The 26,186-nt window shown below is 35.7% G+C and overlaps 2 protein-coding genes across 2 annotated transcripts; one reads left to right on the top strand and one right to left on the bottom strand.

Moving 5' to 3' along the window:
* Positions 1-3,261: 3,261 nt before the first annotated feature.
* Positions 3,262-6,535, bottom strand: Sur-8 (leucine-rich repeat protein shoc-2). Its single transcript, XM_089639525.1, has one exon. It carries the CDS (start codon positions 6,214-6,216, stop codon positions 4,504-4,506), a length of 1,713 nt encoding a protein of 570 aa, XP_089495651.1. The 5' UTR covers positions 6,217-6,535; the 3' UTR covers positions 3,262-4,503.
* A 257-nt stretch (positions 6,536-6,792) lies between these two features.
* On the top strand, positions 6,793-25,648 carry Mtl (Rac family small GTPase Mtl). Its single transcript, XM_089639524.1, has 6 exons — positions 6,793-6,928; positions 8,403-8,518; positions 13,644-13,793; positions 15,502-15,584; positions 17,139-17,299; positions 20,422-25,648. Exons 2-6 carry the CDS (start codon positions 8,403-8,405, stop codon positions 20,497-20,499), a joined length of 588 nt encoding a protein of 195 aa, XP_089495650.1. The 5' UTR covers positions 6,793-6,928; the 3' UTR covers positions 20,500-25,648.
* The last annotated feature ends 538 nt before the right edge of the window (positions 25,649-26,186 follow it).

The following is a 26,186-nucleotide window of genomic DNA, read 5'->3' as shown; positions in this document are numbered from 1 at the left end:
AATCATAACATGATAGATCTCAAATACTTTATTTTACCCTTTCGATTGCTAAATTATTAACTGTCTCGATGGACGAAACAATTGAACCTGTTCAAATTTGAATACGTTTCAAAAATGTAGGTTCATAGAATTTTTTTAAATAATATATTATTAACTCCTCAGGCTACTTTGTTCTGTTTTGGGAACAAGTAGCATTACCCTTCTAGCTCTAGTAGTCAATTTGTCCACTTTTATGAACAACTCATATGGTTTAATAGAAATCGTTTTGTCTCCCTTTCCATCATAGTTAGAAATATGAACAAAACAGTTTTAGAAAGAGAAAACACCAAGCTTTATCTATATAAATAAAAATGTTTGTTTGTTCAAAATCTTAAATCTCTGAAAGATCTTCACCGCTTTGAAATTCACACACAACGTTGCAGCTTTCACCTTTGTTGTTATAAAACTCATTTTTCAAATGTCAAAAGGCATTTCAGGATAAATCAATGTGGTATGGCATATTGCAGTAATGGATTTGTAGCAACAGTAGATACAATGGTATATTTTATAAGAGATATTGTTTTGTGTGCGATTGTGTTCACCGCAGTACGTAATAATTAGTGCTATGACCCTTGGTGAAAAAGAAAAATGATTATTACTGTGTGGGCAGAGGACACAATTTCATGGCCGGTCGTTTAAAGTTCCCGGAAGGGGTTCTTACGAGTGCCACACGAACTACTCTGTCTTTATCCGGGAACACCTCCTCAAACACCCACCGGCCAATACAGCACTTGATGCACCAAAACTATAATACCTACCAGAATGTTATTAGCAGGACTGTTCCATTTTTGTCTCATCTGCAGAGAGTGAAGATATTCTATATGCCAATAAGATTGAAAGAGGTGGTCCAAAAGCTCTTTCCTTCTCAGTAGACTAATGCGTTCATTAGTCATATCATAAGCAGGCAAATGCCTCACAACAACCCCATTTCAGGATGCCATTGTTTCGCTGGCTCCAAATGTTTGGGAAAAGTTGGAAATCTTGTGCGAAACTCACATTAAAAAAAAAACAGAACATAAAAATGTATGCGTGTGAAATAGTTCATCAATAAAACTTCAAATTTTCTTGGTTTTAGGCTTTCCTAGAAAAATATCAAAAATAATTTTGTATAGATAAGACAATATTTTAATGAAACCTATAAAATTTAATGTTTTAAATTCTAAATAAACTATTCATTCTTCAAAAGCTAAAGCTATACCGTTCAAAGATCCTAACAGTCAGAGCCAGTGGCATAATGCAACCTCCATTCGGAGAATGTTGTGATTCAAGAGCAGTGGAGGCCCTGGTTAAAAAGGGAGAAAAAATTCCGAAGACAATAAATAATAACAACTTACCTTTTAAATAATTATAACCTATGATGGTAAAATTCCCCACTTTACAGGGCATAAGTTTCGGAAACTTAATCTACTTCAAAAATCTAACCTTTATCACATTTTACCACAAACATCGCCGGAGGAAACCACAAATTCTTATCCGTTCCCATATTCAATCTATGACGTGCTTTTCATATAAATATTGTCATTTATAATTCGTGAAATGTTTTTCATTTGGAGGAGTGACTAAGTAGGAAAATTTCAATGGTTCTTAATTTGGTCTGTTCAATGCAATGAATTCCAACACAATTATAATCATATACATACTTTCAAGTAATTCTTTGGCAACTTGATCTGGCTGGTGGGTATCCTGTATCAATCAATACATGAATACAAATTAAAGTCTGTTGGGATATAATTCAATCCATCTCTTCACTAAAATAATCTATGGGGCATAGCGATGGGAAAATTTCATGCAATTTATTTTTGGGGAATACATGTTCCCGAAACAGCAAACATTGCGGGAATTTTCGTCTAAATTATGAAATCCCCTTGAAATTGTCTCCTACAACGAAATTTCATTTTATTTATAAAGGAATCATATTAAGGCGATGCCATACGTAGTAATGCAAAATCATGTGTTTTTGGTTTGAAAATTTAGTCGCCTAGAAATGTTTCAGATGCTTTAATTAAATACTGTGAGTAGAATACATCTTGGCCTTTGAAATAATCGAGTATTTTTTAGATAAGTCTTTTTATAAGCCCAGAAAAAATAATTTATAAGGCCTATGAAAATTGCTTTAAAGTTCAAAATCTCCTACTTACGAACCCATTTTAGGTTATTATTTTATTGTATAATGTGGAAAATTAAGTTATTTATAAAATGATCGAAAAAAAATTCAATATTTATGCCTGAACATCCACAAAATAAAATAAAAGGCACTTTTTGGCCATGTTTTTTTCATGCATAAATCAAAACAGGCGGATGGTGTTAAGCGGGAATTTAAACCTTATCGCCATCTACGTAAGGGTTGTTATTGATAGCGGCTCAATTTAAAATATTACACGACGTAGTGCATCGCCTTAATTAGAACATTCTGAATTTTTGGAAAATATCGAATATATAAGTCGTCAAAATGTTGATTTATTTGCAGCCGGGCCAATAAGCATGTGATGTGACGGTGCACGCAATGACTGGTTGCCATGCACTGTTATGAATTGTACTTATTTATGTCTCGTGTGACGTGATTGTATATGTTTTACCCAAGTTCACTTCGAAAGCTCATAACTTTCTCTTTTTTGGAGATATTGAAAAACTAATTGTACTGTTGTGATTATCCCTTCAAATAAATACATTTTCATCGAAATAAAAATGGAGACAATTAATTTAGAATAACTTTCTTTAAAAAAAAATGAATTACCTAAATTGGGGAATTTATATTAGGTTGGGGAATATTCCCGGGTGCACATCACTACTTGGGTACCTCCACAACCTATCTACAAGATATCAATGGCCTAGCACACACATGTGTTAAGTGCAGTTTCAAGTAAAAACAATTGCATGTTTTGTAAAGCATTTATCAAGATCACTCAAGATGTTTCGTGGGAAATTTACATAACTTATTTCATCTAGAATGGATAAAAAGTGGATATTCACATTCATTTTGATGCTTTACTTGATATAATTATCCTGGAGTATTCATATAGATTAAATTATCAAATAGCACTTAACACATGTGTGCACTGGACCATCAATATTGGGAAATGGGAATGTTATAAAGGAATATCTACAGAACATAATGTTAGAGAAATAATAAGGCAATTTGAAAGTAAAACTTAAAATAATATTTGGCAAAAATAATTATAATATAATATTATTAAAAAAAAACTTTAATACAAAGTTATTGAGTCATGCGTGTTGTATAAATAAATCTTAGCAAATAATATTTACAAAAAATAAATAAAATTTCGTAATAAAAAAATGAAGTATAAAACTTAAGATTACATGCAAACTACAAAATAAAATGCTATCTGGTACAAAACTCAATACATATTTACATTGAATGAAATAGTGGAGAAATAGTGTTACACAGCTTTATTAACATTATATTCTGTATACAACTCTTTCTATAATAATATATTTGGAAGGCATGAAACTTTGCCTTCGTTTAAAATATAATTACATCAAACTAATAGACATTTGACACAATGGATTAGGAGCTACTAATAACCGATGTAGGAACAGGACTTACTAACCAAAGGGACCATTTGGTAAGAGCCGGGTCAGAGCAGTTCCACTTTACACAGAATGATAATGCTATTCATACATTTAACACAAAAGAGTTGGTCACCGTCCAAGAAACATTTACCAGGGTGGGCCGGTTGAACAACTAGCCACACAGGGATGGGGTCAGTTGAACAACTAGCCACACCAGTGTGAGACCGGTTGAACAATTAACCATACCAGCGTGGGAGACCAGTTGAAGGACAATAAACATTTACCAGGGCGGGACGGTTGAACAACTAGCCACACCAGCGTGAAACCGGTAGAACAATTAACCACATCAGCGTGGGAGACCAGTTGAAGGATAAGAAACATTAATGTGTGAAGAACAACCGTTGTTGTGTGAAAACAACAATGTGATGGTTATGTCCCAGAACAAACAAACAACACCAATGATAGGCCGAGTCAGAGATCGGGCGCAACCAACCGGTATGAGGTGGGCCAACGTGAAGGACAAGAAACACAGATTATGGGTCGAGTTGAAGAACAAGCCACAACAATGAACAAAAGATGGGCCGGGCTGAAGAACAAGCCACACCGATGAACAAAAGATGGGCCAGGTTAAAGTTCAAGAAACAAAGATTATGGGTCGAGTTGAAGAACAAGGCCACACCAATGTACAAAACACGGGCCGGGCTGAAGAACAAGCCACACCGATGAACAAAAGATGGGCCGGGTTGAAGAGCAAGCCACAACAATGTATAAGAGGGTTTACTATTGAATCTAGTCTATTGGAACATCAATGCGGTAAAATTATCAGCAACATTAATCAATTTCGTAAAATAAGTTTTAAAATAAAATCACAAAATACAATACTTTTGAAATAGAAGTATCAGGAGCCCATCCATCCCAAAGGGGAAAACATAATTACATGGCACGATATGGACCCTGGGATTTCAGGTATTGGATGACGAGGGACGGACCAGAGGACACCACCTCGGGCGGGATGGCAGTCAGCGGGCAGTTCTCTATGCTCATGATCTGCAGGCCCACACACAGGGCCAGCTCGAAGGGCAGGTTGCACAGGTTGGGGTTGTCGTTCAAGTACAGCGACTCCAGGTTCTCCAGCGTGCCGATCTCCTCGGGCAAGTACTGCAGGTTATTTTCCCCCACTCCCAGGTACGTGAGGTTGGTCAAGTGGCCGATGGTGCGCGGCAGTGTTTGCAGCTGGTTGGACTGGATCACCAGGCGTTGCAGATCATATAGGAAGCCAATCTCACTGGGGAGAGTCTCGATCTTGTTCTCCTCTAAATCCAACACCCTCAACTTGCGCAGCTTCCCAATGCTCGGGGGTATGCGCCTAAGCAAGTTATTCGAGAGAATCAATACCTCCAGATTGTACAGACACTGGATGTCGTCCGAAAGCTTAGTCAACTGGTTGGTGCCTAAGTTCAGTTCCACCATCTGCTCCCACGTCCCGATATCGAGGGGCAGAGAAGTCAACAAGTTTTCTTTCATGTTTAATTTAGTCAGTTTTTCAGCTCTCGAGAAAATGCCGTAGGGAATTTTGTCAATCTGATTGTGCTCCAGGTTTATCGAGTAAGCAGTGGTAAACTGTCCTGGGCCTCCGATTGGATAACTAACGAAGGCGTTCCTGGAGAGAGTGATGCTGGAGAGTTGCTTGAGGCTGGACAGGAGGCCATCAGGGAGCTGGCAGATGGCGTTCCCCTCCACATTGAACTCGTCCATGTGTTTGCAGGCACTGAGGGTGGCGGGCAGGGCGGTGAGGCGGTTATACCTCAGGCCTAGACGGTTAAGCTGCTGCAGGTTGCCGATGGACTCAGGAATGTCCAGCAGTTCGTTGTGTTGCAAGTCTAGGGTCAACAGGTTTACACAGTTGCCTATCTCTTCTGGCAGGTGCTCTAGGTGGTTGTGTGACACGTCAAAGGTGACGAGATTCACCAGTTTGCCGATCCCCGAGGACAGCTCCTTGATCTTGTTCTCACGCAGACTAAGCATGGTCAGGTTGGTGAGGTTGGCTATGCCGTCGCCCACCAGCCGTACCCTGTTGAAACGCAAAAACAGTGTGGAGAGAGAGGTGAGCTTGTATACCACCTGTGGGATGTCATTGAGTTTGTTATGCCGCAGGTCCAAGACCTTGAGCGCGGTAAGGTTGGACAGAGATTCAGGTAAGCTCGTGAGGGAGTTCTCGCTCAGGGCGAGAGTTTGCAGTTCGACTAGGCACCCTATCTCGGAGGGCAGCGCAGCTATTTTATTTCCGTATAAATACAACTCAGACACATTCCTGAGTTCCCGGATGTTGGAGGGTAGGGTGGTGATGGAGGACTTGCTGAGGTCCAGGCGGTGACTGGACTTCTCCTTGCACTTGCTGAGTTCCTTGATAATGTCGAGGTCGGCCTGCACAGGTTTGTTTTTCTTGGTAGTTGGCTTTGGCTTGTTGGACTCAGGGTGCTTGACTGTGACGACTTTGGGTCGCGCGCCATCGGTGCCGGTCAAGGACGCCGTGGACAACTTCTTCTCCTTCATACTGTTATGTCTCTCTCGCGGACTTATAGCTCCAGCTGGTTCCACCTCTTCTGCCACATCTTTAGCTATTTCCTCTAGGTTTTCTTGGCTCATGCCGTCAATGTCGTCTGATTCTGCAGATAACTTGCAGATTGACGCGCAACACGAGTTCAATCCATTTTTCAAAGCAAAACAGCTTGAAAATAACCAGACGTCATTAAATCGATACCAAATATTCGTAATGTGGGCGATTGATTATCCAATATGTCGCGTATTCCCGATAGCACCGTAAAAACTATAAACTTTTATTTACACGCACTGGCTATCGTTTCAATGATACATTATTAACATTATACAGTAAAACGCCAATCCTTTTTGTCAGTAAAAATGCTTGACAGTTGCGCGACGAAAGTGAGGGTGGATTTAGTGTTACCATTTCTACAAATATCTCCCATGAACTAATAAATAAGTAGATACGCTGGTAGGCTAAATTCTAAATCACCTAAAAATACAATAATAAATCATTATTCTCGGTATAACTAACTATAAATAACTCTTGCCGCTTTAATAAAATTAAACAAAATGATGACCGGTTCGCTCAAAATAAACAATCAATCACGAAATCCAGACGTCCCTCAGTTCGACATGGGATGACTCACGTTGGTTATTTTATCCTAAGGCAACATTAGATTCGCCAATCGCCTTGTCTTTGCGTGTTGTGTCCTGGTTTTTAAGTGAAATTTATAAATTTGCCGGTCATTTCCTATTATTAAAGTACTAAAAGCCGCGGAAGTGCATTATTTTGTTTATTTTATGCTTTTATAAGGTACAAACGTTTCTATTTTATTTTGATTTCAATGTTGACAATGAAACTAAACTCAAAGGAATGGCCAAGCCCTTCGTTACAATTGTGAAGAACGCTTATATAGTCGGAATAAACACGAATAATTGGCGTTAACTTTAAAAACATCTGACTGTCTATCATCGTAACTTTATTTTCGACAAAATACTTATAAAAATAACCCTCGTCAACTTTTTACGCCCATTCCAAAAGTTTGGGCTATTTTAGAATTGCAATAATATGCTTATTTTTATTTTTAAGTCGGTTCATCCTCATCTCTCACCTCTCAGTTGCATTCACAAGCGGAGTACTGAAATAGTCCAAATTAGATCCCTTATTTACGTATTCTTCTTAGAATGGTTTTGATGATTCAACCGATGTAATTAATTATTCCACGAAATAGGATTCGTAATGTGATTTACATAACAACATTATTGTACCTATGCGTATTTATTTGAAAGTGTAGAATAAACTTTTAGGTACAATAGAAGATAAACATGCTCTTAAAATAATATTTTGTAGTGATTTTGGGATGAAAATAAAAATTATTATAATAATAATTGGATGTTTGTCATGTTTTGGATTACAATATATGTACATCACCTCAGGTTGTGGATTACAATATATGTACATCCTCCATGAGTTTATAAACACAACCTCTGTAGTGGAGCAGTTAGAAAGATTGTCTTTGTGACGAGATTGTTGGTTTGATTCCCATCGAGGGGAATAGTAAATCGATTGTTGAACCTACCAGGAACAATAAAGTTACAATACACCTAGACTTGTAATTGTCTCACAAAATTAAGATAAAATGTGGCAAGTAAGAAACACTCGTTTCCAGTAAATTCTTAATTCAAACTTCGTTCATATATGACAAACATAGACATTCAAAGAATATGTGTGCATGAACAAAATAAACGTTAAGACCAGACATCGTTTTCGTATTCGAAAGTTGCATCGAATACTACCTCAAGGCCAACTAAAGTTACAAGCCTGGGCGCCTTACGAATTTTGAGGTGATCAAGTCAGTGCAATGCCATAATAGAGCAACGACAGTTTGCAAATGGCAGTGATTGTTGTTGATGCTCATTGTTACTGCTGATTTGTGTGTTGTTTTACCGCAAGCATATAAATAAACGGAGTGATTAGATTATTTTAAATAGTGAGGTTTACTTAGCGACAGCACTTACAAATGAAATGTTATTCCTTGACTTTTAATAGTGTTTTCCGAGTAATAAAAAAACACTACCTCATCACACACAAGGGAATTTTGGCACTTTTTTAATGCAATTTATTTAGAGATAGCACACAACCTTATGCGACGCGTGGCAGTTTAGTACTAAAAAAATCAACAATTTACGTTTTTTGCTTGTCACTGAGATTTCTACAGAGCTTCTAAATATATTGAAATTTTATTGACCAGGAGTACATTTATAAGTTTGGTTATGTTTTCCCGCAGATGTCTTCTGGGCGGCCAATCAAGTGTGTGGTCGTGGGAGACGGCACAGTGGGAAAGACCTGCATGTTAATATCCTACACAACTGATAGTTTTCCAGGAGAATATGTCCCCACAGTGTGAGTATATTATCCCTTGTCTTTATCCTCTTTCGTGTTAATGAAGACTAGGTATAAGGCTCAAAGAACATTAGCCTAAAAAATCTTAGCTATGTCACCCTAACCTACTTTATTTATGAGCGGTATAAAATAGCGGTTTGTAGGTTCAGCTGGAATGAGTTCAGAACCCGAGTCCTTTGAGGGAAGCAGATCCCACTCCTCCTTTTTCAAATCACCCGGACTAGGTACCGAATGCCTCTTTATATGTACCCAGCGCTTGACAGCTTCGCTACCGGGCACCTGCGTCCCCCCGCATCCACGTCACTCGCGCAAATTCTCATTCTCGGTGAAATCAACCTTTGCTTATACAGCGGTCGATTCTGTTTACGGACTTTACTGGGAGTGAAAGCTTTCTTTATTGTTCAATAATATTGAAGTTATATGCGATTATGGGTTTCTTTTTCGTTACCAATGAGTTAAATAGTAGTAAAATAATAATATCGACTGACACGGACTTTTAAAGCGGAGACGGTTTACACGTATTTCCCGTGAGCACTTAGGTCATAGGCCCATTGTGCTATCTCATTCCTTTAACAACAACCCAGTCCCTTTAATAAAGTTCACCAGGGTTGTCATTGGGTATGTGGCTATGTCTTCTGGTTCTACTGTATGTCTCCCCAGTTATCTTTTAATTTCAAGCTTATGCATCTTTTTTTAGTTTCTCATTCTCAAATCAATCATTTTTAAATTTGAATCTTTAAAAACGAATGTATTTTGAATAGTGAAGGTTTTGCAGTTAAATTAGTTTAGTGGCGTTTTTGAGCTTAAACATTTGTTACAGTGGTGGTTTTGAACTTCAACCAGCACGGTGGCCAAATTGGATTTGCGAAGTACTTTTGTTTTCTGGCTCGTGATTGGTACATTTCGAGAGTGGCAGTTTTGAACCTCACCAAAAGTGAAAGAAAGGCGGTTATGCATTTGACCACCATTTTAAAAGTAATTTTTGAATGGCTTAGGACGGGTTGTTTCGGAGAATCTGAACAATTCATCAAATTTCAACGTTCATTTTCAAGTTCTGTGAAAGATTTTTTCAAGTTCTGTTTTTATTTCAGTTTTGTCAAGCAACTAGCCTACAATGATATAAAAACAGAACTTGAATAAGTCTTTCACAGAACCCGAAAATGAACGTTGAAATTTGATGAATTGTTCAAATTCTCCGAAACAACCCGTCCTAAGAGTCGTTTTTTCTTTGTAGCAAGTGAGATATACATTACTAATTAATCATTACGTCAAAATGAACAAAGCGTGGATGGTGCCAGTTTTGCTTTTATTATTTTGTTTTTTTATATGAATACCGCAAAAGAGACCCAACTGCTCCCAATTGTCTGCCAGTGAGCCTATGGCATTACCAATTGGGGTATTTCGCGAGGCTGAAGGTGGTGGGTAGAGGAAAGTGGGGGAGTACCTGGATATTCAGATCTAGTCACCGAGCAAACAAAAACGGCGCTATACAAATCAACCAAATTTTATTATTATTAAAGCCATTTCAATTCTGAATGGTGATCTTACACCAGGGCCACACTGAGAGTACCTTCCACTAATGATAGTGTATATTATTTTAAATGAATAAATTGTTAAATAATTCATCAAATAAAATTTACTTGCACGGCTGGGATTTGAACCTGCGACCTTTGGATTGCTAGTCGAAAGCCTTACCCCTCGAACTTGGAGACCATCTACCCCTCATTTATACCCCTTATATAAAGGAACTGTAATGTTTCGAACTAAATTTGACAATAGTTTTACTGAATTAATATTAGTTCGAAGTAGTGGATCCCGCAATGCTTCGCTATTGCTAATGTCTTTTTCAGGAGTCTTTGACTTCTTCCGCCATTCACTACTATATACCACAATGTTACTGTTAAAAAACTACATTACAATGAATTTAATTCGACTCCATATCTCATTCCGGTGCAGATATAGCGTTAAGTATTCCTCGGGCGTCCCCAAATTCTTCTACCATTCAAACCCCTCTCTAAACACTCCTGGCACTAATTAGAACAAACTTAGAAATTATCAGCGATATCGGTCAACTACTTTTCGAGTTTTTGCGTGCATAAACATACGCAGGCTGAATTTTTATTTATTAAGACTAGCGGACGTGTACCCGGCAACATCGACTTTTCTCTACTTTCTATAAATGTAATACGCATGTAATATATATTATAAACCTTCCGGAAGAAGTTCTCTAAATGATAGTGAAAATCCGTTACGTAGTTTAGAAGAACTAAGCGCACAAACAGACAGATGCTGATAATGACTTTGTTTTATTATATTTAGAGATAAATAAATGGAGTTAGTAATGTTTTGTTAACCCTTTTAGTGCTATAAATATTTTGTAAAAATATGCTGAAAATACCAGTAAAAAAGTGCATTTTCATAGATAATTTATATAAAAAAAGAAAAACACTTGCCATTTCTGTTACAATACACTAATTTGCATAATGTTTTCAACATTCCCTTCAGAAGGTTTCAAACTATGGTAATAAAAGCACAGAAATTGAATACTACATAATTATTGACCAGAAAATATGTGGAAAATATATTGCAAACATAGCATTTGGCGGTAGTTCCAAGAATTGTTTTGATTGTGTCACATTTTTAAGGTCATCCTCACTATCGTTGCTGTCACTAATAACACGCAACCTCCGATTGACAGGAACCGCAATATCACTTCCGCTTTCGCTCTCATAATCACTAACGCAGTTCTGTCATTTCAACATCTATATCTGAACTTTCACTTGTGTTCGACATTCTGAAATCAAAATTAGGAATATAAAAAATAATAATAATAGCTGTGTTTATAGAAAAAACGTGTAATTGAAGAAAGTTAGAATGCAATTTAATTAATAAAAATATGAACACGGGAACACAATTGTCACTGACGCGCGCCAAAAGTGAACTGTCAAAATGAGCGCTACCGCAATGCTGACATTTTTCGCACACCTACCTATGAGCGCCACAGCACTCTAAGGGTTAACCACAGATGCTCTCCACTCGGTCCTTTGCGCCAATTTGCCAAGGCGCTGATAATAACTTAACATCAGAGGTTTTTAATAGTGCCAGGCGCCGTTTGGCTCAGGGCCAGCCCTGGGCCCTGGCTCTACCAAAAGATTCTCAACCTCATTTGGCCGAATTATGAATAAATTAATTTTGATTACTCCACTCATGAAATTATGAATGAGGTTGAGTTTCAAAGGCAGCATTCTGGATTCAAAACGCTGTATCTTAACTGCCTCACCAAGACCGGGATATTGTATAAATCATCACCCCCTTTATGTGGTGATATTTTTTCTGAATATACATTTACCTGTTCACTTATGACCAGTGTATTTACTATTGGAATGTGTTAGAAATGTACCTACGCAAGCATGCAGTATAAATTATTGCCTATAAAGCCGGCGCCAGACATGTGTTCAAAGAAGTGTTCACATAAGTGTTCACATGTGTGGCACGGGCATTTGATACTGTGTTCACTTATTTGCGCACTTAAGTGCGCTTTGCCGTTCCGTGTCGGTTTCTTTGGCGCACATCAAAGGGATCAAAGTCAAAATGTTTGCATGCCTGCCACACTGCGCGAAGCCCAGTAGCGCGAGCGTCGCCGTGGAGAGTTGTCGTGCCGCGTGCGTACACAAACAAGCCATAACCAAGCGAACTAGCGATGGAGTGTAACAATGAGGGCGTGTTTGAATTCATTGAATAATTACAAGGAGAGCCTGACATATGGGATCCAAAACGAAAAGGGCATAAAAACAAAAATAACATTAATGACGCCTGGAGCCGTATTCAACGGAATTTCTCAATACCTTGCGCTATCGAGGAATGAAAGCGCAAAAGAAACACTTGACTAACCCAGTACAGAGATTGCTTGAAGAAAGTAAAAGAATCTACCAAAAGTGGATCTAGTGTTCAGGATATTTACAAACCTTCATGGTTTGCATTTGATGCCCTCCATACGTTTATGGGGGGTATATATGAGTACCGTGTGTCAATTTGTACTGAAGCTGTGGTTAGTAAATAAATAATCATTTTTGCTACATAATTCTTTATGTAATTTATTAATAATCGATACAAACACCTGATACAAAATTCTTAGCACGGTTACATAAAGACAAAATACTAATTTTTCGAAGAAAACTTCTTCGGAAAGGTTTTCACTTAGTGATGGCATTATTTATTTTAATGTGAGGTCTATTTGAAAACTGTGAGCTCAAAGAAGTGATCAAATCTTTGAACACATATCTGGCAGAGACACACATAAGTGACCAAATGTGTGAGCAAAGTCTTCAAATAAGTGTTCACTTATTTGAACACATGTCTGGCGCCGGCATAATAGACAGAGGCGGCCCTTGACTGAATTTGCCAGCAGTGCATTTCACTTTAAAATGGTACATAACATGTTTATTTTATTTATAAAAAAAAATTAGTAAATTACAATAAAATCATAAGCCCCACATCTCATTAGGGAATTCCTGTGTCGAGATGTGCAGCTTTACATAAGCCCCACATCTCATTAGGGAATTCCTGTGTCGAGATGTGCAGCTTTACATAAGCCTCTCATCTCTCTAGGGAATTCATGTATCGAGATGTGCAGCTTTACATAAGCCGCTCATCTCTCTAGGGAATTCCCGTGTCGAGATGTGCAGCTTTACATTAGCCGCTCATCTCACTAGGGTATTCCTGTGTCGAGATGTGCAGCTTTACATAAGCCGCTCATCTCTCTAGGGAATTCCTGTGTCGAGATGTGCAGCTTTACAATTACAGTAAATAACTAGCTGACGTGTACTTGGCGTCGCTCGACCTTTCTCTACTTTCTACTCTTCGAATGCAAGCAGGCTTCATATGCCTTCACTGGTCTTAACGCATTCACCATTTCAGACGTTTTAGATCATCCCCACAGTGAGAACACTTCATGTGACATCATGAAATATGCACAACTCTTTTTCTACTATCTCTGCCAAAGAGAGCAGCATACTTTAGTGATTTTAATAAATTACATATCTGTGTTCAGCACATTACATTTGTTTTGTCGCTTTCATTGTTAGTGGAGCGAGTATTTGAAATGTGTGGTGTTTGTTGTTTTTAGATTTGACAATTACTCAGCCCCCATGGTGGTGGACGGGGTGGCTGTATCGCTGGGCCTGTGGGACACGGCCGGGCAGGAGGACTACGACCGACTCCGGCCGCTCAGCTATCCGCAGACAGATGTCTTCTTAATATGCTTCAGTGTTACTAGGTAATTATATACCTCAGTGCTACTTGCAATTGTGAATGATGAATATTTGGAGCAGGCGGATGAGTTTGTGTATTTGGAAAGTATGTTTATGAGAGATGAGAAAGGCTGATAGAGATTTTGAAAGAAGGGTAAATGTGGGAAACTCTGTTAATGGAGGTGTAAATGTGTTTGGCGCTAATAAAAAATTGTCCAGCACAGCTAGCACTCCGCAATGGAGTACTGGTACCTACCCTGATGTATGGCTGTAAGGCAAAGCACTGGCAGAGGAAGGATGAAAGTAGTCTAAATGCTGTAGAAATGAGATCCCTGAGGCTTATGTGTGTAAAACTATGTATGATTGTGTGAGAAATGTGGAGATTCGCAAAGAATGCAAGGCTGATGTAAGCGTAATGAGTAAGATTAAGAAAGGAAAGCTTAGATGGCTTGGGCATGTAGAGTGAATAAAGGAAGAAAGGAGTGTAAAAATAATATATTACGCCAATGTGAATGGTAGAGGAAGTCGGGGACGCCCGAGGAAGTCATGGCACGATCAAGTGAACCAAATACTTGAGATGGGCCATGTCAAGAGTCAGAATAACAGAAGGGTCTCCTCTCTGCCTACCCCTGCAGGGAAACGGCGTGATGGTCAATAGTTAATAAGTGCTATGTACTAGGTTATTAACTAAACTTTAACTTTTTTTTTTTTTTTTTTTTTGTTATTTGTTTTTGGGGTATTATGCCGTGTTGCGCTAACTCCTTCTTTAGCCAAACAGACAGATAGATGTCTTCTTAATATTAGAGAAGCTTCTTAAGCTAAAGAAGGAGTTAGCGCAACACGGCATAATACCCCAAAAACAAATAACAAAAATACTTTTGGCCGTGAAAATCTTAAATCAAACTTTAACTTTGTACATTTTTTTACAGTTATTTAACCTTTTGAACGCCTTAATTTGCTCCGTTTTATCTATACCCGTACGCGGTACATATTTTCAAATACCTATGGCATATTCTGGCATGATTTATCGGACTATATAGACATAACAGATTATTCTCCACAATATGAAATTAAATCCTCGTGTGTCAATACTCTTAGATGTTTATAAAAACAAAAACATAAAATTTCATACAAAGACGTACCGTATCTTTTGAATGTGGTCCCACCATTCACTCGGCGTGTGTGTACTTAGGCCACTGCGTCGATAGACACAAGTGGGACTCCATGATCACTTATCATTTTTAGTTATGAAAAGTTGTGAATGACATACTAGTGACATACTAACGTCATCCGTTGACAAAAATGTAAACTAGAGGACTAAAAGGCGCGAAGAGGCGCACTTGATTATCGATCTTCTTTATGAAATACAATTTTATTTTTGAGAGATTCTTGTAGATGTCAGCATCGTGATAGTTCTACGAATATCCAAGTGAGCAAGAAATACATTTATGACGAAAGAGAGCTGGAATATCGGCCGTCAAAGTTTCCGTATCAACTGTTGATACAGCCGCGTGTGAGTATAGAATTTTTGCCGTAACAACAGTTGATACGGCAACGTGCAAAGAGTTAAATAAGTCTTAAAAGAAAAATGAATATTAAAAAAAAAAACAAACTCCAGGAGATTTCCCTGAAATAATAAAAAATATTATATTGACTGAGCAAGAATTTGAAAGGCCGTTTGACATTTTGCTCAGAATTTCAACTATTTTTCATTATTTTTCTTTTTTGTTTCAGTCCCTCGTCATTTGAAAATGTCACTTCAAAATGGTATCCAGAAATTAAACATCACTGCCCAGATGCTCCCATGATATTAGTTGGTAAGTCATGTTTTTATTAAGTCCGCAAATTATGTTGATTTGTACGTAGTACTCTCTCTCAGTAATCTTCCATTCAATTATTACAGAATCAAGCTCTGTAATTCCCCGGTATCCGTATATCAAATTCAGAAGTCCGCCAAATGTCTAGAGTCAAGAGTACACCGACTTGATGATTGGGTTAAGTTACTCTCACACGCAATTACTATATCACCAGGATTGATTAATTCATTATTATTATTGTTTTAGGACATTATGGTTAGTCCTCTGTGTATTCTATTAACCTTTAGGGGCCAGAGCTCTGCATTTGCAGTGTTGAAGAATCGTGCCCATGTAAGGTACAAACACTGCAATTGCAGTGTTGTCCTTAATCATTAATTTTGCCTTCAGATATTACCTCCACTAGGTTAGTTAACCTCTCAGACAAAGACTTTTATTTACTATGTGTTCCTTTGCGAACTGTCAAAACGTGATAATTTTTGTGTTATTTACGAGTTTTGCTAAAAACTTCATAACTCACGTTTTGGGAAACATAGCCTCATTCTAAAAAATGTTTTGGAAAGATTATGAAATCCACTATCGCATTGTGTTGTTATACGTAAATATTTGCGTTTCTAAATATACATTTTATGAAAACGTCAAAAATATGTAAAAATCGCTTACAATTATTTCAAAGCTTTGAAAAATGTACTTTTTTCTGAGTATCATAAAGAAATAACACTTTATATATTGAAGAAATATAATTAAAAACTATTAGTCACCTCAAAATATTAACCGTTCAAACTAAAATATTTTTAATAAATTATTTAGAAACGCAATAAATTATGAACGAACAAGATGACAGATCCAATCGGCTTAGATAATGCACCTCTACGTTCCATAGATATTCTTGAATACAGACGCGTAGCGTTATTCATTATCGATAATCTGTTTTTTAAATCATGGCAATCCGTATACTAGTGAAGGAAATAAATCGATTTTTGCAAAATCTCGCGCGTTTACGTGAAAAGACGTTCTAATGTCTTGACCGCTATTATCATATTTACGTCTTTTGACGTTCTAATGTTCTGAGTGGTTAAATACAAAAATAAAAATTCACTTTATCAATTATGGTATTGTCTACAACAAAACATCTTTAAAAAAAATCTTTTTTTTATTTTTTGGTAAAAAGCAGTCATTTTGTGGTTTGACATATTATTAATAAAAATAAAGTACTTTGTTATCACTGAATATAAATACCACGAATTGTTGTAAATTTTATTAAGACCGACCAATTTCGTTTCGTAGAAGCATCTTCAGGGTTAAAAATTTAATAGTTAAATTTTGAATCTTGCAGATGCTTCTACGAAGCGAAATCTAAGCTAAAAATGTGAAATTTAACTTTTTTTTTCTATCTACTTCTATTTGATGAAATAAAATATTTTGTTTTATATTATATATATATAGAATTGAGCAAAAAAAAATTGTTGGTTACGCCACTTCAATGCTGACTGCCTCAAATATCTGTTTATATATTTAATTATATAGCATTAAAAATATGTTACGTTTGTCTGGCAGGAACCAAAATAGATCTGCGAGATGACCGGGAGACACTGAGCCTGCTGTCAGAACAGGGTCTGTCCCCCCTGAAGCGCGAGCAGGGACAGAAGTTAGCCAATAAAATAAGGGCCATCAAGTACATGGAGTGCTCGGCCCTCACACAGCGTGGACTTAAACAGGTATGTTACAATCAAATTCACTTTAAATTTAATTATATATGTATACATACACTAATAAACTTCAAAATACAAAACATTCGCTCTAAGGGAGTTAACAAAAGGATCAGTGTTTTCATTTTCATTAAAAACTATACAATATACATATAGTCTCCGTAATCCGAACTACAGGGTGGGGCAAAAGTAATCACCCGATGTTCTTTTGCTGTATTATTTTTTTTTTTATGATAAACTTTGGTACTGCTTGTTATTCCGCATTCTTGCGGAGTAAACCGATTCATATCTTGTCGATTTGTATTCTGCGTTTGTTTACTTCACAAATGTCAAAACCGAATTAACATTTGGCGCCATTTGCAAAAGTTATAGCGTTTTCCAATAGGGTGATTACTTTTGCCCCACACTGTATAATCCGAACCACCGGAAGATGGGACGGGATGGGGAAAACACAAGACGTTAACCATTGAAGAAAATTATGTAATATGTAATTACTTCATATGTACATTATTGTAAGGACTTCGATGATTCATCGAGCGAGACGATGTCGATGAAATTAATTGATGAAATATTATTTTAACTAGCTTTTAACGTGTATCCGGTGTTGCTGGGGGCTATCCTTAAGAGATAGACATATACATTCGTGGATTTTTCTGTAGACCTTTTTAAGATATACAATTCCTGCAGGTTTAGCAATGTAAGCTCCCGAAAATATTTTTTTACGACTTGATTACAAAACATCGAGTTTTCTCTACTTTCTTTAAATATAATATGCATGTGTTATAAATACAAACCTTCCGGAAGAAATTCTCCAAATGATAGTGAAAACCCTATCAAAATCCGTTGCATAGTTTAGAAGAACTAAGCGCACAAACAGACAAACGCGGATGACAACTTTATTTTATACTATTTAGAGATGAGCAGGCAGCATTGTGCTGATGCGCTTGTATCTGATTTCACAATAAGTTTAACAGTAATTGAGTTTTTTTTATTTAAAATAAGCTAATCCTTTCTTCTCTCCAAATAAGAATCCAATTGAGCTTTAAACTGCTTTATATTAGTAGAATCGATGACATTTTGTGGAAGTTTGTTCCATGCGTCCACTACTCTATTTGCAAGGAAGTGCTACTCTTTCTAAAACAGTCAAGTAAGGTATAATAGGGATTTTAAAAGTTCCAATGTTAGAACAGTTTGTTTTCAGCGATTACTTCATCATAAGTTCATGAAGAGTGCACTGACTCCAGCAAATCAAATATTAGTTACAATTAGTATCCTCGCATATAGCACCATGCTGATTGGGGAACTTAATCAAAAATCAACTCTTAAATTAAACCTGCATAAAAATAAACTGCCGTTGTTAACATTTTGAAACATCGCAATGGTAGTACCAGGAGGTATAACTCCGATCGAAAATTGGAACAGAAATATTGTGACGTCATATTGTTGCCTAACTATATCCACCAATAAAAAAGTCTATGAAATAAACTGCTGGCTGAGTGGAACATTTATGGTTGTTTGATATTTTCATCTCGAACTACGCCGTTCTCGTGTAGTTTTGACAGATTTTAATATATTGTTTATCCAATATTAGTCTGTTTATGACTCTCATTCATTTTTATTTTTTTTTGTATTATAAGTTGGCTCCGAATGAGAATTGTACTGTCTATATATCTGCATATCTATGGTTAAATAGAGGACCTGTTTGTTTCATACCAAAATCCCAAAGATATCGATCTAGTGAGTGGTTTATTTACGGGAAGTACATACTATGTAATTTGGTTTTGCAAAGAAAAAAGTAACACATTCTTCTGTTAAAATCGTAGACAAAACGTGTGATATTAAAGATATCTATGCTTACAACCTCTATATAAGGATTTATGTGCTATGTAGCATCTAAGTTAAAAAGTTCCAGAAAACATCAAACTCTCCAACTTTCCGAAAATCTAACTGTTTTTCTACTGTAGAAGAAAGCACAAATATTCAATAAATGAGAATACATTTTTGTTAAGGCCAAATGAAGACCCTACCATATTTGATAAAGTGACTAAGTAATTTTGAATTTTGTGTTTAACATACCCATTAGAAGTAATATCCGAAGGCAAAATGAATGTATAAGGTCGACACTGCAATTGCAGTGCTTCGTAATGTGCGTGGGCACAATTCTTCAACACAGCAAATGCAGGGCTTCGGCTCCTAAGGGTTAAAGATTCCAGCAATCCGATAATTCGTTAAACCGAACCGACTCGGTTTTTAACTGACCAGATTATGGAGACTATCCTGTAATTATAATGTCTTTTATACGTGTCACATTTTTTAATTTTAATTTGTTATATGTCCTGTCTTATTTTTTTATAATTGTCGTAAATTTAATTTATAAAATTTCTAATTAGAGGTAAAATTACAAGGAGTAAATCTGTAATTGGTTTTATTAATTCTAATTGAAATATGTAAATAAAACTAAATGATAAAATATTACTGTTGATTTCCCGAATATCTACACATAAATAAATAACCCGGTGCCAACAATTTTCCATAGTACCTCCATATATGTTGTTTATTCAATGTCAAGGGCCCTAGAGGTGATTTTTTGCTATTGCAGTAACATAATAATGATTCATGATATTATTATGACTATTCTTAACACCGCAGCAGAAACCACATCCTAATAAGGAATGTAAATCTTTTTTTTAATTAAGAATGGTCACCTTCTAACTTAAATACCAGTATTTTGTTTACGATTGTTGATTCCGTAGTATAATAATTTTCAAAGTTAGCATTTTTCAAAACCCCCAAAGGATAATTTTATCTAGTTTCTAAAACAGTTTTTTTTTTATGGAAAATTAAAAAATAAGATGTATGTAGCGCATTTGAAATACACAGAAAAAATTGCAAACTGTACAAAAGTGATGAAAGTACTGAAGGGTTAAATACCTATATATACACATAGTTGGGACACTTACAAAGAGATTGATACAAAATGTTTACATAAAATTATCAGACAGCAAAGCCTTTTCCGCCATTCAAGTAGGACCGGCATAAAAGGTAGAACTACCCTTCCCATAGGAAGTGTGTTAACATGTCTGTCACCAATGTAAATTTAGTTGATTGATAATTTATCGTATTTATTTCAGGTATTTGATGAGGCGGTCCGAGCAGTCCTGAGGCCGGAGCCCCAGAAGCGCCACCAGAGAAAGTGCGAGATCATGTAAGGCCTCATCCCTCTCTGGTCTATTATATAGGCGCTGCAATGGGCCCCACCACCAGCTAATATTGCCTAATCCAAATACATAAGCCTTTTGCTCAGTGAATTGTATCCAACTGTCTACTCATTACTATAAGATTTAATTAACTGACGGCCCGCTTTAACAACTTTCACTCAAATGTTCCACGATCGACATTGAAACATCAATCACGCAGCATACAGATCTTATTTTATTACCATAGTAATAGAAGACGTGTAAAGAGATAAATCTTTGCAACTCGGTTGTCAAAGTAAAAACACTGAATTAAAAAAAATAATATGACATTTTGTATATTCTGTGATAATAGCCGTAAAAAATTGTTCTTATGTTGGCATCGGATTCTAAAATAATGCGTACTTTCCCAATGTAAAACACAATATTTATGTGAAGTTGATAAATCAAAAATTCAATATTATGGCACTAAATTAATAGAAGAACATAAATTTTTAAGTCTGTATTTTGGGGACTTATTCAAAACACTATCCGTCTAACTTACTACATAGATTCTTACGCTCAGGTTTAGTGTTAATACAGTTACGCCCGGTTTAACTATACCTACATAATAAGGTAAGTTTTTACTATTCTGACCTTGCGTGCCGCATAATATTGGTATATTCAGTGTTTTGATTCAACTTTCAACAGCCGAGGTGTAAATATCACTTTACGAAGAAGGTTTAATATGATAATTAATTCTACTCCAATGTTGCCGATCGGAGCCTTAATGAATGTTGTTAAATGGGGCCCGAACCCAGCAAATAATGATATATTCGAGGACTTTAAGGAATTTGGCCAGTTAATATTTTGTACTGTTTTTGATATTCAAAAGCAACTTTCTCGTAATTAACAGTTTTAAGGAAACATCAACGAATAAGTGTAAGGCAAATTCCATTGTAGCTTTTTTGCCTTTTAATGAATTTACAAGACATTATTATAGTTTGAAAACAAAGCCATGTATGTAGTTAGATTATTTCAAATCCATTATGCGTACAAATTGAAAATTTATGATTCAAATTTTGGGATGACAATTATTATTGTCAGATAAAATAAAATCATAGACGTCCAAGTTGATAGACCGGCCCATTAGGGAAAGGGGAACATACCAAGTGCATGGAGGGGTGTAATTCGTCAATAAACGAATCTGGCAGTATACATGCACCTCATATTGTAAAATCACCATTTAGTCTGCGAAAATAAAATCCGCTTACGAATTACTATTCCTTTTTACAATTTTTTGCAAATAGCTGGTTCGCTCAGAGTTCAGCAAGAGCACTAATAAGTACTAAGCACTAGTAAGTACTTCATTTGCAATAAATGGGCAAAAGCAATGTTTTCACACTGGCGTTATCCCAAATGCATATCGAATCATATTAGGTAGTACATAACATAATGTACCCACGGGAATATCTCGTTTGTCAAAGCAATTCGAGATATTTTTAACATATCTCGGATTTGGGAATCGATAAATTCTGACCAATAACGTGACGGCTGTGGTTTCGAATGATTTTTGACAAAATCGATTTCTTGAAATGTCATCACGTTTCAAAATGATTTTCTCGGACTGTGTGATGATTATTGACAGAATCGATTTGTCCATGATAAACATTGCCTGTGACAGACTACACTATAAGCGCGATATATTTTCGTGACTTGGCCTATTGGTAGTGTATGGCAAGCGATATATTTACGTGGCTTGGCCTATTGGTAGTGTATGGCAAGCGATATGCTGAAATAGACCAAGCCATGATATGTATAGCGTAATATGTCGCCTACCTGAATCGAAATATATCGATGGTCAAAAAGATTGAGTATACATCGATTGTGCTCATCGTACAATCCCAAATCGGGTAAACAAAAGTTCAGGGTTGTTTCTGAATGTTTTGTTACACTATTTAGTTAGATACTTTTACAAATGTGTTTTAATTTACACACCTCACTCATTTTTAGCCTCGCTACGCAACCCGATTTGACGGCAATTTGGTTTTTTAACCGTTTTTACAAACATTCCGATCCCGCACAGAAAAGTCCCGCAATGCCCTGCGCTGTAAACCGTTGCCTTACTTTAGCCAAGTTTACTTTTCTGCATAGGGTCTGGTTTATTTCAATGTGCGTTCTTCGGCATAGAACGTACGACAGATGTCGTAGATTATAAAAAAAAATTCTATAACCATCCTGTGCCAAAAATTTGTGCAGGCACACCTCCAGCCCATCGAAATGATACTGGAATTTTATTGTAGGGCAAGTCTATCAATTTCGATTTCTATGAATAAAATGTATAAAACGAATTTACCTTAGGGATATCTCATGACACTTGTATTTTATTAACTAGGGATATCTCATGACACTCGTATTTTATTAACATTATATTGGCAGCTTCTCATAAAAAAATTAACTTATTGAATAAATTGTCATGTTGATCTGATTTTTTAATATTTTTTACGTCAAAACCATGATCTTTTGTGCAATAATTTTCATAAATATTTATGATTAATTTTAAATTTTTCTATAAAATATATTATACAGTGTGACTGGTGCATGATGTGCCAAATTGATAAGAACGGTAACATTAGTTTATTTGGTGTAAAAATCTCTAACTTAATCAATACACCCATAAATTTTACACATCAAATATAATCTTGTATATTATGCACATTGATAATTCTATACCATGCATGTATTTTTGAGAAATCATAAAAATTTTGATAAGTAGCAATCTAATTTTTTGAATACATTTTCTTATTTTGCTATAACTTGTGTAAGCTGATAAAAAAATTATCTGTCTATATCAGTGGTTCTCAAATAGTTTTTACTGAGTATCCCTTCGAGAAAGAGCCCAAACTCATGTACCCTAAATGTCCATACAGTGCGCGCGCGTACCCCTTCAAGTAACCTCACGTACCCCTGGGGGTACGCAGGTTTAATTGGGAACTAAACTGGTAATGGGGAACCACTGATCTAGATTCAACTAATAATGTGAGTCTACCTCGAAATGTAACAATACTTTAAAATTACTATCACCTCTCATCACTTGTATTTGAAATGCATTTATGTACTTTTCAATTTACAAAAAGCATTTGTAATAATTTAACAGATTTTTAACCAAGTATTTCGATGATGTAATATTGAACCACATGAAACTGGGTACTATTTAGGGCCTTCTGCTGGTAAATAATTAAGTAATATTTGATCCACTGACATTTAAACACCCAACTTACTTTTCCATATTTGAGTGCCATTTTATCGATATTGTGTATGTCATAACAAAATGTATTATACATATGTACTAATATTATATGTATGTATAAGTCAGCCCGGATCTAGCAGACATCACCAGATTTATTTAAAAAAAATAATATACATTTTATTTGCTTTGGTACAATTGGAATTGAAATAAGCTTATTGGAAATTTGTGATGTTGTAAACTACATCACAATTTATGTAGATATAATGCTATGAATTAATAAATTATTGTAAAAACCGTAACATTTTCAAATTGAAGAAATCAATTTCACACATTTCTTTAATTCTGTTGTGATTTGAACTGAGTCTGATTGTAAAACATTCTAATTTTTTACAAGCAAAGAAGTTATTATACTTTCAAAACTACCGTAGTTTACTGGCCTAATGTGAATTGAGAATTATTACAATATAATATAAATTCATATTGATTTTCCCGAGTGAGGACTTTGTTAAATGTAAACGTTCCTGTTGTAAATTTAACCATGCAACCAAATCTCACTTGCAATAATTGAATTGTATTTACATAATAGTTCGGCCTCCGGACCTTGAGGTCCTACCTCCAGTCTTCAGTGCCTGAGGAAAGCCAAGATATCTTAGAACAGTTGAGGTCTGCGTACATCAAATATCAAAAAACCTGTTAAATTGTTGTCGGCATTGAGCGTGCTGTACGCACATGCTAGAACTCATTTTATCACATGAAGCTTGCGTGTAGAACATTTGCGAAAAATTGGTGTCCATATTTTTCAATAATAATTGATTCGTAAAACTAAAGTTTCACTAATAGATCTTGTTAAAAAATGTTTCACACTGATGTGCAAGACGATGTCAGCTTTAAATTGTGAACAAACATGGCGGTTCACACCTACTCGTACCTACAGTGCTTAAATAATGTTGTGTAGGTAGCTGGTAAAAATGTTGCGGCTTCGCAAAGAAATGTACGATTACAGTCCCGCTAAGTTGTTCCGCGTTACAGCCTGTAGATTATCCTGATGATAGGAGATCTGTTTTTGATGTTCAGTTTGTGCGCAGACCTTTAAAAGTTCTCTTAATGTATTTGCAGAAGTTTGTAGATATGATAAATATGGAATACCAAAAATGAAATCAATTCTTAGTAGTTTTTCAAATACTAGCCTTAATTATTGTAAAAATATTTTTTACCAAATTGAATCTTTATATTTTTTATATTATTGTAATTTAGTATGTAAGACTAGGTTTATGCAATCACGCATTAAGAGAAGCCTTTTTTGAAAGCACTTAATTATATTTTTGCGATTTCGTCGAGAAGTCACTTTATATGTGTGTATATTGTCATATTAAAGCACAACTTTTCTTGAGCATATTAGATAAACTAAAATGTATGTATTTTCTACTCAAACAAATCTTATAAGACAAGTTTTGTATTTTCAATTCATTTGAATCAATATAATTCAATATATATCCTCATACTTTACTAGTCTTTAATATTCCCTCATGCAAAAAAATAACATGATTTTTCCATAAACCTGAATGTTTAGTTAAATAATGTTTGTTATTTATATGGTATCGTCTGCATTTATATAATGTAATTCTTATCTTATTTATTTTATAGTTTTAATCATAAGTTTTTTCTGCCTAGCTTATAAAAAAAAATCAATAATCATAAAAATCATGCGATTTCTTCAAACGTGACATTGTATTTTTTTTTTTAAGCTCTTTGAGAGTGACCTTTTTCTGAAAAACAAAATTATAGGCATAAAATAACACTAGAATGCCTTCCATACAAATTTGAATGGAAACAAATATTTTTTTTTGCTCAACATCCCAGCGCTCCGTCTCACTTATACACACCTGACATTCTAGATCTCCATCTCATTTGAATTTCATAAACACAGTTTTGTATTGAAAATTTAAGCCTCGACTCGAGGGACTTCTTGTATATTTATTCTTTGACTGTATTTTTTAACAATGTACTAATCCAACATTTTAAAATACACATACTTTACAATATCGTTTTCTTAAATCCAAAAAATTATATATATTTAAGTGTATATTTCAATGAATTAGAAAAAAGATTTACCATTTGAAGGGTTTGTAAACAACTGGAGATAACTAACAGAACATTATTGTAATAATGGAATATTGAAGCCATACTCGAGAGCATTTATTTCTGGACGTGATATGACGCCCATACACGACAAAGGGTTAATAAGAATACAATCACTTTTCTAAGACAAACCTATTTTATTTTATACGTATTTGCCGAATGTACGACATTTGTGTTTTTTTTATCTGCACGCAAATGTTCTGTGATCTGGTGTTACCACAATTCAGAATATTGGACTACTTTATGCCGTTATCACAAAATAATATGAGCCCTTAGTTGCTGTTGGAGATTGTATATTATTATTGAAAATAATTTATTTTTCTTGATTGAGGGC

The sequence above is a fragment of the Hesperophylax consimilis genome, chromosome 14 (assembly GCF_061612785.1).
Source record: "Hesperophylax consimilis isolate HC1 chromosome 14, BYU_Hcon_1.0, whole genome shotgun sequence".
Classification (NCBI taxonomy): domain Eukaryota; kingdom Metazoa; phylum Arthropoda; class Insecta; order Trichoptera; family Limnephilidae; genus Hesperophylax; species Hesperophylax consimilis.
This window is presented reverse-complemented; position numbering and strand designations above follow the sequence as displayed.